At 46.7% G+C, this 16,613-nt stretch overlaps 1 protein-coding gene across 12 annotated transcripts in view; it reads left to right on the plus strand.

Moving 5' to 3' along the window:
• CACNA1B (calcium voltage-gated channel subunit alpha1 B) overlaps positions 1-16,613 on the plus strand; it is a 325,706-nt gene that overhangs the window by 188,106 nt on the left and 120,987 nt on the right. For all 12 annotated transcript variants that reach the window (XM_063174370.1, XM_063174372.1, XM_063174374.1 and 9 more), the window contains 3 exons: positions 7,373-7,485; positions 12,765-12,877; positions 15,841-15,972. In XM_063174370.1, the coding sequence (XP_063030440.1) occupies positions 7,373-7,485; positions 12,765-12,877; positions 15,841-15,972 (358 nt within the window). The remainder of the gene's footprint in view (positions 1-7,372; positions 7,486-12,764; positions 12,878-15,840; positions 15,973-16,613) is intronic.

Consider the following 16,613-nt stretch of genomic DNA (forward strand, 5'->3'; position numbering starts at 1 on the left):
CCTCCAAACCCTCCTGAATTCCAGGCTGAGGAGCTGTGGGACTGCATTCACACCTGGCTGTGCACTGGGGATGACCCAAACCTTCCCACCCCTTTCCTGGGGGATGGCAGAGTTTCCATAGGCTCAGATTTCTACAAATCCCTAATTGAATACTGAGTGCAGGGAATATTTGGTGCCTTAAGGACTTTACTGGTTGTTTTGGTGGCACAATGATGGCCAGACTGTTGTGGTGTTGTGAGGGTCCCCAGGACGAGGTGAGAGATGAGGATTTGACTCCAAGTTCTCAGAAGGCTGATATATTATATTATATTATATTATGTTATATTATGTTATGTTATGTTATGTTATGTTATGTTATGTTATGTTATGTTATGTTATGTTATGTTATGTTATGTTATATTATATTATTATATCATATTATATTATATAATATCATATCATATTATATTTTATCATATCATATTTAATTTCATTTCATTACATTTCATTACATTATATATCATATATCACATTATATTACATTACATTACATTATATTCTAAAACTATACTAAGGAAAGAGAAAGGAGACATCAGAAGGCTAAAACAAGAATGAATAATAAAAACCTGTGACAGACTCAGAGTATGACACAGCTGGACTGGGATTGGTCATTAATTAAAAACAATTCCCATGGAACCAATCAAAGATGCATGTGTTGGGAAGCAACCTCCAGGTTATAATCAGATAATTGTTGTTTACATTTCTTTTCTGAAGCTTCTCAGGAGAGAAATCCTGGCAAAAGCATTTTTTAGAAAATATCATGGTGATAGCCAGTCTGGATGTGTCCCCTCACTCCTGCCTGGGTAATTCACAGCACAAACATCTGGGGAGGAGCCCAGCTGGGGCTGAGCCCTCCAGGAATGCTCCTAGAGAGCCCCGTTCTGCCCAAGGTTTGTGCACAAATCCATTAGACAGAGGCAGAACGAGGGGATTTGAAACAGCTCCTGAAATATTGGCAAAATCCTTTAACTGGGAGAGTGACAGAGTTTAAAAATGCCTTAAAAGTTAATCCATGGTGAGGGAACATCGCTGCAGAGGAGCAGGGCCTGGCTGGTGGGATGCAGAGCAAGAGAGAAATCAGAAATTCCAGAGATGCTGTTTCAGGGAAGGAACAGGAATGGACTGAGGAGGCTTTTTGTGAACTGCAGCAGCAGGAGAGGTCTAAATGCAAATCTGTAAACAAATCAAAATGAAATGTTTCATCTTTTTATACCAGGAGGTGCTAAAAGCACTACTCAAAGACCCAAACAGACTCAAACACTACACAAGATCAGTACTTTCTGCTCTATTTTAATTTCTGCAGTTACTTTTCTCTTAGTCTGGTAAATCAGACAATTCCACATAATCCTTATGAGCATCTATAGAAACATGAAAGTACCTATAGCCTTTGCCTAGGAAGGAAGATGGGAGCAGTTAGAAAGGATCTGCTAAACCCTGCAACTCTACCCAGGCACCTCTAATTCAATTATACCTGTCCCTCTGGGGAGAAGTTTAATTACATTACAAATTAATTTTACTTAAAGAACGGTTGGTAAAAGCCTACGGCTCTGCATTGATTTATTTTCCCCTTGGTCTTTTCTTTTAACTTTTCTGTTTTGAATTGTTCTGATTAGCTTTCTCTGCTTGATGCTCCATATCTCTACAACTGCTTTGGAAAAAGGACTACAGGAGCTTTGGAGAGAGGCTTGGGATTTCTTTAGCCTTATTGAAAGCACTGATGAGGAATTCTTTGAATTCTTGTGGTATGATTAATAACAGGCAATACTTCATGCCCCTGTAATTATCCTCAAATTCAATCAGAGATTCTCCTTCTCTGTCCTTTGGAAAGGACTCCAGGGCCAAATAGGATTTCTCTCATGCTGCAGATGGACACTGCTCACTGAAGCACAGAACTTTGGTTAAATAAGCTGCAGTTGCCTATAAAAGAATATATTTCATGCATCTATTTCATGATTTTGTTATTATCTCTTCACGCTCCTTTCCACCATTGCCAATATTCTGAGAAAGAGGAGATTTCTGTCAGAAACCAACTCTGCAATGGCAGCACTGAGGTCTGGTAGCAGCAAAGATGAATTTTCAACTGAGGGCCCCTCAAAATCCATGCTGGGGACACCAGGAGTGACCAGGGCTGTGCATTTGGGAAGGGCAGCCCCTGAGTGAAACTGCAGTGACCCAGTGCTGAAACCTCCTCCCCACAGTGCCTAAAACCCATCCCACCTTCCCTAAAACCCATCCTACAGTGCCAAAAACCTATCCCACAGACCCAAAAAGCCATCCCGCAGTCCCTTAAACCCATCCCACAGTCCAAAAACTCATACCACAGTCCTTGAAACCCATTCCACAGTGCCAAAACCCCTTTCCACAGTCCCCAAAACCCATCCCACAGTCCCCAAAACCCATCCCACAGTACCTAAAACCCATCCTACAGTCCCTAAATCCCATCCTGAGGGAGCAGCTGCAGGCAGTGCTGCAGGCCAGGAGGCCCCAGGGATAGGGCTGGGCTGGGCTCCTCTTCCTCTGCCTAAAGCTGTGGGGTGAGGTTGGGACCAGAGCTCTCTGGGTCTGTGGGATGGGTTTTAGGGTGTGTGGGATGTGTTTTAGGGACTGTGGGATGGGTTTTAGGGACTGTAGGATGGTCTTAGGGACTGTGAGATGGGTTTTGGCATTGTGGGATGATTTACGGACTGTGGGATGGGTTTTTGGCCCTGTGGGATGGGTTTTTGGCACTGTGGGATGGGTTTTAGGGTGTGTGGGATGGGTTTTAGGGTGTGTGGGATGTGTTTTAGGGACTGTGGGATGTGTTTTAGGGACTCTGGGGAGGAGGTTTCACCACTGGGTCACTCAAGTTTCACTCAGGGGCTGCCCTTCCCAAAGCTCTCTTCTTCAGCAAGTCATGCAGGGATCCTTCCTGGCTCCTTAATCTGAACCCCAAATCCACAGTGTCTCCTTTTGATAAATCCAGTGTTTGAGCACAGCATTTGAGCCGTTATGGCCTGTTCCCTGCCCAATGCTGAACCTCATGTTTGGGGCAATTTGGCCTTTTTTTGGTGTTGTTGTTGCTGCCCTTGAAGCCCAGACCCAGCTGCGTCTGGATACCAATATGCAGCATTTACAAGCAAAAGGCTTTCTGGAGCATTTTTATTTCTGCCTGCTGAGCATTTCACATCTGCTTGGGCAAAAAGGGGGAAGTTTTGCCCTGCTGAGGTTCTCCTGATTGGTTTAATGTGAGAGGAGAGGGAAGTGACAGGCTCAGCACCTGCTTCTGATGCCACTGGACTTGGAGATGTGGCAGAAATGGAATTAATCCATAAATGATTGACAAAAACGAGCTGGTAACTCTAATTAGGAACCTAATTCAAAGGTGTGGGGTGAAGGGATGCTTGCATGACCTTTGCCAACAGCACAGCTTGGAAATGAAATAAGAGTGTTTGTATCAAACCTTTCCTCGTTAAATCACATCACAAAATGCTTTTGAGTAAGGCAAATGAAATTAGGTGAGGCTTGAATACCAGGAGGCCCAAACAACAAAATTGCATTTTCAATTATTTAGGCAGGGCCTTCTCAGAAGAAACTGTGTGTTGGATGCAGCAGCTTCTCCATGGAGCCAATTCCTTCTGCCTGAGGAGTTCAGGGTCTGAATTCCACTTCCCTCCATCCCAGCCTCACTGGGCTCTGATTTGTAGCATCTGGTGCCTGCTGGGACACAGCTCTTGCTGCCAGGTCTGGAATTCATCAGCTGGGAAAGGCCAAGGGTGCCTCCTGCAAGAGCAGCAGAAGGAAGTTGGGTTTTAGATGCTCTGAGTTTTAAACATTTCCTGGCTTTTTATATATATATATTTTAAATATATAATCAAATATTTATTCATTCTCTTTTGCCGCTTTCTACCTTTTTTTTGGGTGATATTGTGGATTTGCAGGATGTGTCAGTCTGATGGTGACACTTTGCACTTATGATACCCAGGGTGTGTTCAGCCTCTGCTGGAGCAGTGACTGAACACTAATCCTTGAACCTTCCTCCTTTTTTGCTCCTTTGGGATGATGGTAATTGTCATGGAAAAGTGTCCTGAGGTCTGTTGGTGCAAATTTGCAGTTAAAAAACACTGCTGAGGATTTTTGTTCTGTGGAGAATTTGGAGGGCAGCTGAGCTGTGACTGGCACAGGTGGGGCTGGGGCAGAGATAAGGGGATGAGAATCTCCCTGCTAGAGATATGACACATGTGGAAGCTGTGCATTGCTTCCTGGAGGATCCACAACCCCTCCCTGTGATTTTATCAGCTGATTTAAGAAGGTTTCACAGCATTGGCTGGATATCAACCCTTGGCATAGGGAGCCTGCGCCTGGAAGTTCTTCCAGTCAGCACCAGCTGAGTGTGACACCAGAGTCCCTCCCCAGCTCTCCTGGAGCCCCTTGAGGCCCTGCAAGGGGCTCTGAGCTCTCCCTGGAGCTTCTCCTCTCCAGGTGAGCACCCCCAGCTCTCCCAGCCTGGCTCCAGCCCTGGAGCAGCTCCAGGTTTACTCTGGACTCAGGGGTGCCCCCATCACTCTGCACAGCTCCTGAAAGGTGCCTGTGCTCAGCTGGGGCTGGGCTCTGTCTGCAGCAGCACTGACACACCCAGAGCACACAGCCTCGAGCTGTGCCAAGGGAAATTCAGGCTGGATATCAGGGAGAAGTTTTTTACAAAAAATTGATAAAGTTGTGGAATGGCTGCCCAGGGAGGTGGTGGAGTCCCCATCCCTGGTTGTGTTTAACAAAGCCTAGATGTGGCACTGGGTGCCAGGGTTGAGTTGAGGGGTTGGGGCTGGGTTGGACTCGATGATCTTGAAGGTCTCTTCCAACCCAGTGATTCTGGAATTCTGTGAATTCTGTGAATTCTGTGAATTCTGTGAATTCTGTGACTCCTTCCAGCAGCCCCAAGTCCTCCTGCTGGTCCCAGAGCTGGAGGCAGCTCTGCAGGTGGGGCTTGCCAGAGCAGGTGGAAGGTCAGATGCATTCCCATCACAATCATGGATATCTCCTTACTCTGGGATCCTTGGTGCTGGGCACAGTTTACTCACTGAGTCCTTGCACCTCCTGTGAGAAAGGAGAGAAAAGTTGCAGCTTGGTCAGCTGTGAAGAGGCTTCTCCTCAAAAGCTCCAAACTCAAGGTGAGAGGGAGTTGTGCTGCTCCTGTGCCCTGAGACCCAGAGGGAGGATCTGCCTCTTCCTGGGAAAAAGCAGGGTCTCAGATTTTGTCATCCTATTCCTCAGCTGGGAACATGTAGTCCTTGGAGTCTCCTTGGATGATCTTGGTGCTGTTTTCAAGGAGAGCAGCTCACGTGGGATAATTAATACTCCTGAAATTTCCTCCCCTTTTGCAAATGTTGGCACAGGTGTCCTTGCAGGCTCCTCACTAAGGTGTTAATAAAGCCTCTCTCATCTCATTATTGCTTCCTGGATTTCAGGGATCTTTATGCCCATGGTGTTCCATGACTGGCTTTCATTTAAAATTTCAAATTTAAAACCTCTGTTATTTTTGAGTAATTAAAGCTGGAGTTTTCAAGGCATTTCCAAAGACACCCAGGATGGCCCTGGGCCGGCTCTGCTCACTCCAGTGGATGTGCAAGGCTGGGAATGGAAATCCAAGGCAGAATGGAGATCTCACCCCACGCTCAGCTGAAGCTGCAGATTGCAGGAGGTCAGACGATGGTGGAATCATGGAACATCCTGAGCTGGAAGGGATCCATCAGGATCATCAAATCCAGCCCCTGTCTCTGCCCAGCCCCCCCAGCAGCCCCAGCCTGGGCACCCCTGGCAGCGCTGCCCAAAGGCTCCTGGAGCTCTGGCAGCCTCGGGGCCGTGCCCATTCCCTGGGCAGCCTGGGCAGTGCCAGCACCCTCTGGGGGCAGAGCCTTGCCCTGAGCTCACACCATTCACAGGATTCACAGAATCACTGGGTTGGAAGAGACCTTCAAGATCATCGAGTCCAACCCAGCCCCAACCCCTCAACTCAACCCTGGCACCCAGTGCCACATCCAGGCTTTGTTAAACACACCCAGGGATGGGGACTCCACCACCTCCCTGGGCAGCCATTCCACAACTTTATCACCCTTTCTGTGAAAAACTTTTCCCTAATATCCAACCTGAATTTCCCTTGGCACATCTTAAGGCTGTGTGCTCTCATTCTCCAGCCTGAGCTGCCCTGGCCCAGCCCCAGCTGTTCCCTGGCTCCTGTCCCTGTCCCAGAGCAGAGACGGGAGCTGTCCCAGAGTGCAAAGCACCTGGAATCCAGGATCATCCTGCTGAAATTTTCCTTGTATCTGTTTCCCCTCTTCTGTCTCTGTGCACCTCTGCATAAAGTTTGGCACCATCTCCTTTTTATCATTCCTGGAATCATAAAATTGAAATTACAGGAGACTTTCTTGTAGCATCTGTTCTGCTGCAGCCTCTGAGAACCTCCTGTGCTGCACTGAACAAGGGGATTAATCCCCACCTTTTGAGGTTTGATTCTTTTCCTCATCTTTTCTCCAGAGAGAAAGCTTTGCCTTCTGCTGTTTGGTTTTTCTTGGTAGTGTAGGTGGTTTTTGCCTTTTTTTTTTGGTGGTTTTTTTTGGTGTTTTTTTTTTTGTTTTTAACATTTCACTCTTGCTGTTGCTTATTGGCCTCCAGATCCAAACTTAAAATGCCAAAGGCAGTGTTTGCTGTAGCTTCAAGTTCTCAAAACTTGATGTGGAAATTGAAGCCTCCAGCTCTGTTCCTTCTGCCCTTTGTTTCATCATAGGTGATAAATTTTCCCATCAGAAGCTTCCCAGCCTGTGATATGTGAAGGAAGAAGGAAACAGAAGGGGCTCTTCCATAATTACAGGGCTATAAAGGCATAATAAAAATAAATGTGGTAACAGGAGACACAACACCTCTGAATATGAGCCCTCAGAGTCAGCACTTCTGTTGGGTAGGAAGGTATTTTTATCATCAGAGGATGGTACAGAAACTTACACCCCACACCCAAAAGTTTCCATCTCTTGCAAGTACAGAAGTCCCAAAACATCTCTGCAATTAAAGTTGACCTTTAAAAATATTAGATCCAGGGCTTTCCTTTGAAATTCCTTTACAGAGACAATGAGGATATGATTTAATGCTCCTTTTCTCACCCAAGGGCACAGGTGAGCATTGTCTTCACACAGCTCATGGATGCCCAGAGAAAATTGTGCCAAACTGTGCCTGGCTCGTGTTTGCCATTGCACAGGGATTTCCTTCTGCCAGCAGGCCCTTGGTGCTGTGAAAAAAGGAACAAACACTCCCTGCATGAAGAGCTCTGCCCACCAAGGATTAATTTAATTTCTTCTCCTGTTCCCAGATTTCGCAGAGTTTGTTTTCCTGGGGCTGTTCCTCACTGAGATGTCTCTGAAGATGTATGGGCTGGGGCCAAGGAATTACTTCCACTCTTCCTTCAACTGCTTTGACTTTGGGGTGAGTAACGTCCAGCAAGGTTGTGGTGGTGTTCACAGGGGTCCCAGGATGAGGGAGGAGATGAGAATCTTGACTCCATGTTTCAGAAGGCTGATTTATTATTTTATTATATATATTATATTAAGAGAAAATTATATATTAAACTATACTAAAAGAATAGAAGGAAGGATTTCATCAGAAGGCTTGAAAGGAAAGGAATGGAATGATAATAAAATCTTGTGACTGACCAGAGTCAGAGATAGCCGGACTGTGATTGGCCATTAATTAGAAACAACCACATGAGACCAATCACAGATGCACCTGTTGCATTCCACAGCAGCAGATAATCAATGTTTACATTTTGTTCCTGAGGCTTCTCAGCTTCTCAGGAAAAAAGATCCTAAGGAAAGGATTTTTCATCAAATATGTCCGTGACACAGGGTGGATAAATCATGGAATGGTTTAGGGTGGGAGGGGCCTTAAAATCACCTAATTCCAACCCCCTGTCATGGCAGGGACACCTCCCACTGTCCCAGGTTACCCCAACCCTGTCCAGCCTGGCCTTGGGCACTGCCAGGGATCCAGGGGCAGCCACAGCTGCTCTGGGAATTCCATTCCAACCCCTCCCCACCTTCACAGGGAAGAATTCCTTCCCAAAATCCCATCCAACCCTGTCACTCCATGTCCTTGAAAGCCCTCCCTGTGACGAGCAGGTGTCTGTGCTGTCATTCAGGTGCTGGGCGTTTGAGGATGAGTATGGAAATCCACGGGGAGTGCTCCTGAGGGGAGCAATCCCTGTATAAATTAGCAGTGAAATGCATTCAGCTTCCCTCGTTATCCTCCTTTTGGAAGGGAAGTGACAGCCGGGGGATTTCATTTCCTCCAGCCCCGGGCTCTTGGCAGCATCAGCACCCCGGAGTGCTCTGATTGCAGATTCTGTCCCTCCCATTGCAATGAGCTGATTGAAAGACAAAAAAAAAATAGCCCAAAAAACCCACACATCTTCCTGCTCGTGTCACCCACTGAGCAGCCTTCACCCGGAGTCACAGGGCAGAGCTTTGCAGACATCACCAGGACGAGCAGAGTAAACACCTGAGGAGGTGACAGCAGGGCAATAATTCAAATCCTTTCAGTGCAGAAGTCCAGGCTCAGACTGTGAATAGCAGGGCTGGGTTTGGCTCCACCTGACAGAGAGCCTGGCATGTGGACGTTAATTTATTCATTAAAAGCTATTAACTGTAATCTCTGCTCAGAGGAGAACTCCCCTCTCTTATCTGCAGTGTGGGCTGAGCAGGACTCAGGCTGTTGTAACAACCCAGATATGGAGCTTTAAATCCAGCCACGGGCAAAGGGAGAAGGGCTCAGTATTGGTATTACCAATAGAGCAGGACATGGCTTGTCTGGCCCTTGGTGCTGTACCAAATAGGGGCAGCTGTGGTGTTTCACCCCACAGACACTTTTGGCTTTGGGTGTGTGGTGTTTCACCCCACAGACCCTTTTGGCTGGCTGGCTGTGTGGTGTTTCACCCCACAGACACTTAGGGCTGGCTGGCTGTGTGGTGTTTCACCCCACAGACACTTTGGGCTGGCTGGGTGTGTGGTGTTTCACCCCACAGACACTTTTGGCTGTGGGTGTGTGGTGTTTCACCCCACAGACCCTTTTGGCTGGCTGGGTGCTGCACTGGGCCCGTGGAGACAAGCCAGGCCTGCAGGAGCTCTGGTGGTGCTGGGATGGAGCTTCCCCCCATAACAGGGGCTGCTCCTCAGGTTTCCCTCTGGCAGAGAAGCTTTAAGGCGATGGTGAAGGAAAGGAGTTGGTTCTGATGGAGGGTTTGGATCCAGAGCTTTATTCTGACCCACAGGCCTCTGAATGCAGCACCAGCTCCAACAGAACTCCCTGAGCCCGTGGTTGCTGCTCCTTTGAACCCGGAGAGCTCTGAGCTGCCCCCCAGACTGGCTGCCAATTTCCTTGGAACCCCAAATCCAGGCTGCTTCCTCCACAATGAGAGCTTGTTGGGGACAGGTGATTTAGGAGCTTGCACAAGGCAAAAGCTGCACTTAGGAGGTGTCTGAGCTTTGTGGGCTGTGCAGCCGTGGCAGGGAGCTCCACCGAGGGTTTCCCAGGAGGGAAAGCTGTTGATCTGTTGCTAATTCCTCCTCCTTCAGAGAATCCATAGGGATCCTCCTTCTGTCTGTGTTTTTCCCTCCCTCACCCACCTTCCAGCCCCCAGAACGAGTTCAGCACTGGAACATCACAGAGCTCTGTACCCAGTTTTGTCTGACAAACCATCGAGATGGAACCGTGCGAGCTCAAAGGGTGAAACAACAAACCAGAGCAACATCTGCCTGGGGAGCAGCACTCCAGTGGGAACCAGGCTCCCAGGAGGGGCGGCTGAGGAAAATTAATTATCAGTGCCATGTACAGGGGCTGAGGAAAGGTTTTTGCTGATTCATGAATGCCTGGGTTGAACAGACAGGTGTCTGCTAAGGAAGGCAGGAGCCTTCCCTGAAATGGAAAATGTAAACCCCTCCCTCTGAATTATAACTATTTTGAAATTGTGAGGCTCTCAGGCAAAGATATGGGAATAGGAATAATAGTTCTTTAATAGGAAAATTAAAAACACAAATGCAAGAGTACAAACAAGAAAACAAACCACTGAATCCAGCCTGTCCCCCTGTGTGTCAGGGGGTGTCCCAGCCCCATCCCAGGGGGGCTCAGCCCTCCTGCAGTGCCAGCTGTGGCTCTGCTGCAGCAGGGATCCTGCACAAGGGGGGAGTTTTCCTCTGCAGCTCCAGGGCTGCTGCAGATGGGCCTGGGCTCCCTCTGGCCATGCAGGGCAGCAGAAAGCTGCTCCTCTGGCAGTGCAGGGGGCAAAGGCTGCTGTGCTGTGCCAGGCTCAGATTGGATCCAGGCAGGAATGCTTGGCTCCTCCCCTGGGCGGAGCATCTCCCATGGGATGCTGGAGTTGGATCAGCCCTGCAGGGACACTCAGTGGCCATGGACAGCAGAGATCTCCTGGAGGGAGGGTTGGCTGTGGGAGAGAGAAAGAAACAACTGCCCCATGGACAGCAGAGAGCTGCCCCAGCTCTGACAGATGGGGATAGAACACACACCCAACTACACCTGAGATAATGAGGGATTCCCAGTGGTGGGAGAGAAGTTTTAGTTCCTTCTTCAGGTGGCAGACACTGGAATTATCAACTATTGTGGGATTCCCTTTCCCTCTGTATTTTCTGGAAGCTCAGGGCACAGCATGTGTTGCAGGACACTTCAGCAGTGATGGAATATTCAGAGACACCCCAAGTTTCTGTCATGAAAAGGTGGGAGAAGGAACTGTTGGCATTTGCAGTTGAGCCAGCATTAAAAAGTTCTAGTTATGAATTAGTGTCCTTCATAAAAAGATGTTTTAAGGTAGTTTGATTGCTAGAGAAGAAAGCAACGAGCACCTCTCAGTCTGTGAGTCACAGGATGTTCTCCTCCTGACTGTGGAGAAGGCTGGGGTGAGTTTTTCCAGTTCTCCTGGCTAATTCAGGATTCTCCTGAACTTTTTGTAACAAAGGGGTTCCCAGTGCTGCTGCCCCATTAATCCTTCCTCCCACAGCACAAACCAGCCTGGCTCTGGTGATAACCAGTTCTGAACTGGTGTTTATGGTGTGCTCTGCCCAGCTGGGGCCCACGGGCTGTGGGAGCCCAGAAATGTTGTGTTAATGTGAATTACACCAGCAATTGGCAGGGAAATACCTGTTTGATCCTATTAACTCTGCAGAAACCTGTGTGGGTTTAATTGTCCTTCCCAGCTGTGCTGAACCCATCACTGTTTGTCCTTTTCCTAATGAAGGATTTCTGAGAAGATTTTTCCCTTGCTTGAGGTGAATTCTCTGCCGTCCTTAAACCAACCAGAAAAACAAAATTTGAAAAGCCCACCTTTATTTGGGACAATTTTTTCAGCACCCCCAGGCTGAGGGCCAGGCAGATGATGGGATATCTGTGCCAGAGGCTTTGCAGGGTCTCATAATAATTATTGCTTTAATTGCTTTCCTAAAAACTCTCAGCTGCCAGAAGTTTCTGGTAGATGTTACCCAGAGCTGCTGTTCTGCTGTAGATGAGGAAATTTAGTCTTTGATGGGAAGAAGAGAATGGGGCTGTGCCCTCCTGCACCTCTGCAGGTTGTGTGGGGTGGGAAGAGGAATGACAGTGGGCTGACAGGAGAATGTTCTTTTTTGCTTTGGTTTTAAGCTTGTTTAAAACAAAAATCTCAGCTTATTGCTTGCATTTTGTGGTAAAAACCCCAAGTTTTATTTTCTGAGTCCCATCAAGTGTTGGCATTTGCAGTTGTGCCAGCATTAAAAAAAAATCTAATTAAAAATTACAGTGTACTTCAAAAAAAAAGGTGTTTTGTGGTAATTTGATTGGATAGAGAAGAAAGCAACAAGCTCCTCTCTGTGTATAATCACAGAGTATTCTCCTCCTGGCTATGGTGAAGGCTGGGGTAAGGCTTTCCAGTTCTCCTGGCTAATTTAAGGTTCTCCTGAACAGCCTGAACTCTGGTTCCTGAGCCTGCCAGGGAGCTCAGCAGCAGCTGTGCCCTTGTTGGAACCCAGGACATTCCTCTGGCTGCCCTGGAGGATTCCAGACCCTGGCAGGGGCTCAGAGACCTTGGCATGGAGTCACAAACACCTGTGCCTTTGATTTTAGCCCATGGAAACAATTCCCAACTTTGTGTGAGGAGTTACAAGCCACAAGAGTTTGAGTAGAACGTTAGTGAATTTATCACAGGGTGAAAAAGTAGAATTTTGGGGATTTAGAATGGGGGCTCAGGAGGCAAGATGGAGGAATCTGGGTGTGTCCTCCTCCTCCTCCTCCTCCTCCTTTGTCGTCTTCGTCGTCTTTGTCGTCTTCTTCTTTTTCTTCTTCTCCTCCTTCTCCTTCTCCTTCTCCTTCTCCTTCTGCTGTGATGGTGACACTTTTGGATTGGTTTGGAGTAGAGACAGACTGTCTAACATAGGTGATAGGTATTGGAAAATTATTGTAAATAAAGCACACAGAGTTCTTAGTATAAAAGGTTAACACCACCCAAAGGGCAGGGACTGTGCCACAACCCACCCTGCTGGACAGATCTCAGTAGGTCGAGGAAAGAATGGAATAGATAAGGAAAAATAAACAACCTTGAGAAGCAGAAATGACGAATCTCAACTTCTTTGGTCGTGGGGCTGGGAAAAAAGAGACTTTCTAATACCTTGGGAGCCATTTCAAGCACAGAAAGCCCGAGATGCCCTCTCTGAGGTGGTCTCTCCCTGCAGGTGATCGTGGGCAGTATCTTTGAGGTGATTTGGGCTGCAGTGAAGCCGGGCACCTCCTTTGGCATCAGCGTCCTGCGCGCCCTGCGGCTGCTGAGGATCTTCAAAGTGACCAAGTAAGTGCAGCTCCCTTGGCACTCACAACAGGCTCTGAGCACCCCAGGAGATCCCTGTGCCCAGCCCCAGGGCCAGCAGGAGTGCTTTCCACATTTACCAACAATAAAATCATAATTAAATCGCTAAAAAGTTAAAATTAAACAAAAAAAAAAAAAAAACCCCAGTGTTGCAACCCCCTGGTGCAGCTGGCACAAAATCCCTGCCTGCCCCTACCTCCAAGGTCTGCACTGGGGACAGGAGCAGATTGAATCTGCAGGTGCAGAATTCCCCTTTCCTTGGATGGGCAGTTGGAAATTCTGGGAATTCCTGAGCCTGGATTTACACCCAGGAGGGATTTTAAGAGCCCTTTCTCTCCTCAGCCTCACATCCAGGTTTGTCTGCCCTCGGTTCTCAGTGGGCTGACAGCAGAATGTCTTTCTTTGCTTTATCTTCAGGCTTGTTTAAAACAAAAATATTGTGTTATCATTTGTATTTCATAAAAATCCCAAGTTTTTAATATTTTTATAGATATGTCAATTGGTAAAAATCTCATGTTTTATTTTCTTTCTAAGTCCCATCAACTTCCCAGTCATCTGATGACAATTCCTTAAGTGGGAATGACAGTGGGCTGACAGGAGAATGTCCTTTTTTAGTTTAAAGCTTGTTTAAAACAAAAATCTCAGTTTATCACTCATATTTTGTGGTAAAATTTTTTTTTTTCCTTTCTGGGCCCCATCAACTTAGAATGTCTTTCTTTGCTTTATCCTTAGGCTTGTTCAAAACAAAAATATTGTGTTACCGCTTGGAATTTGTGGTGAAAACCCCGAGTTTTATTTTCTTTTTAAGTCCCATCAACTTCCCACTGATTTGATGACAATTCCTTAAGTATCCAGGCTCTGGAAAAGCAGCTTCCCTGGGGATTGCTGGGTGCTAATCCTGGGGCTGAGCTGCTGTGCTGACACAAATCTGAAATGTGTTCCTGCTGCCTGGGCTGGGAATGTTGGAGTTTTTCAGCCTGGAGGCTCTGAGGTGGAATTTTCACTCAGGTTCCCACAGCTTTTCTGTTGTTTTTGTGCTCCTGCCTTGAGTTAATGTGTGCTGGCTTCAGCAAACAGCTCCTGTGCCATCTCCAAACCCATCCAGAGCCGTTTTTGCAGGATTGCTGGAGAAATTGATGACAAATTTAGGTGCTCCTGCTGTTGTTTTCCACCTTATTTTTTACACCATTACCTCTTCAGTGTTCCCTTGCTTCCATCACTCCCTGAATTCTTCATGGCTTGAAGTAATAGGAGCAGGGACAGCCCCTCCCTCCAAAAATACCTCAACCACCTTAAATAGATAAAGAAAATCTGAGCAAAACACTCATTTGAAGTAAGCAGGAATGATTTTTGTAGCTCTGTGGGGCTGATTTGTACCTGCTCCTTGTTTATTTCTAATTATTATTATTCAGATCCAAGGTTTGTGTGTGGTACTGGGTCATTTGTTGTCCTCTGGGAAAAACAGAGTGGAAACTTTAAAGTTTTGTAAATGTTCAGCAAGAAAGTTGGGCACCTGCACCAAAAATGTCACTGTGCTTTACCTTTGCACTGATTTATGTGTGAGAAACTCCTGGGTTTGCAGCAAATTCAGAGCAATTTTCAGCAGTTCATTTTACCCAGAGCTGCTGAGATCTGCTCTTGCTGATTTTTTAAATATCTTGGATGTTTTTGCAAGTTACAATTTTATTTTTGTGAGTTCTGACCACTGATTGCAGTCAGCATGATAAAGGGATGAAAAATGGAATAATTTAGGTTGGAGGAGACCTTCAAGGCCATCGTATCCAACCAGTCTTTCCAAGGCCACCACTCACCCATGTCCCCAAGTGCCACATCTGCAGGGATGGTGACCCCACCACTTCCTGGGCAGCCTGGCTAGGGCTTGACAAACATTTTAATGAAGAAATTTTTCCCAGTACCCAACCTAAACCTGTGTGGGACCATCTGAGGCCGTTCCTTCTTGTTATTGCTCATTCCTTGGGAGAAGAGATTTAACTTCACAAACCGAGCTGAGGGCTCTGCCCCTTCTCAGGACAGCAAGTGACACTCTCAGGCCACTGATGCTGAAGTTCCCCTGCCTTAATGAAGTGGATTTTTCATCCAACAAGACAGAATTGAGTTCACTGTGTGACCAGAGCCAGGTCCCTGCAGCTCCCAGGGGGAATCCTGCATTATCCCAGTGCCTGAGTGAAAAGCCAGGTATCTGCTGAGGAAGGCAGGAGCCTCCCCTGAAATGGAAAATGTAAACCCCCTCCCTCTGAATTATTATAAATTTGAAATTAATGGGCTCTCGGGCAAAGATATGGGAGTAGGAATAACAGTTCTTTACTAGGAAAATTTAAATAAAAATGCAGTAATACAAAGCAACAAAAAAATCTGCTGAGAGTCAGACCATGCCCTCTCCCCCTGTGTGTCAGGGCGGTGTCCCAGCCCCATCCCAGGGGGGCTCAGCCCTCCTGCAGTGCCAGCTGTGGCTCTGCTGCAGCAGGGATCCTGCACAAGGGGGGAGTTTTCCTCTGCAGCTCCAGGGCTGCTGCAGATGGGCCTGGGCTCCCTCTGGCCATGCAGGGCAGCAGAAAGCTGCTCCTCTGGCAGTGCAGGGGGCAAAGGCTGCTGTGCTGTGCCAGGCTCAGATTGGATCCAGGCAGGAATGCTTGGCTCCTGCCCTGGGCGCAGCATCTCCCCATGGGATGCTGGGGTTGGATCAGCCCTGCAGGGACACTCAGTGGCCATGGACAGCAGAGATCTCCTGGAGGGAGGGTTGGCTGTGGGAGAGATAAAGAAACAACTGCCCCAGGGACAGCAGAGAGCTGCCCCAGCTCTGACAGATGGGGATAGAACACACACCCAGCTAAACCTGAGACACATGGGAAAGAAATTCCTAAAAATTTCTCCCCAAAGGCTCCTCCCCACTCATGTTGTCCCCTGGCTGCTCTGATCCAACGCAGGTACTGGAATTCCCTGAGGAATCTGGTGGTCTCCTTGCTGAACTCCATGAAGTCCATCATCAGTTTGCTTTTCCTGCTGTTCCTGTTCATCGTGGTCTTTGCTTTGCTGGGGATGCAGCTCTTTGGAGGGCAGTAAGTTGTTCGTTTTTTTTGGTTTTGGGTTTTTGTTTGTTTGTTTTTGTTAAAGTCAGTATTAAATTGTGAAACTGAATTTTTTGTTTGGACTTAGATGTTTATTGGTTTTTATTTAGGTTCTAGTTTTCAAGTTGTGAGTTTTATAGTACTTTCCTTTAACAAACTAAAATGGAGTTGTATCTCTTTTTTTACAAGGTCTTTTAAGGACAAACTGTCTAATTAAGAAATGATAGTTAAATTATTTTTATTTTTAACTCAATAAGTAACTATTTGTGTCTTGAAATGTGGGGTTTTTTTGTTTAATTACACAATGCTACTTAAACTTATGAAGAAGAAGGTAAAGAGGAAAGACTAGCTTCTGTCTTAAAACTTTTATTTTGTTTTATATAATATATATATGAAAATTTGGTTTCTAAAATATATACGTATTCTAAAAGTTTAAACTCTAAGATTTTTTACTTTGTGATATTACACACCTATTTAAACTACACACTCATAATCTTACTTTTATTATTTAAGGAAGGCTATTATTATGCAAGGTTTTTTTACAGCTTTAGGTCAAAGGTAGTGTTCTCTTGGGGGTTAGTGTCTGTTAGTACAGAAAATTAAAAATTTTTAGTAACTGGGTTTCTAACAGT

This window comes from Melospiza melodia, chromosome 22 (assembly GCF_035770615.1).
Source record: "Melospiza melodia melodia isolate bMelMel2 chromosome 22, bMelMel2.pri, whole genome shotgun sequence".
Classification (NCBI taxonomy): Eukaryota; Metazoa; Chordata; class Aves; order Passeriformes; family Passerellidae; genus Melospiza; species Melospiza melodia.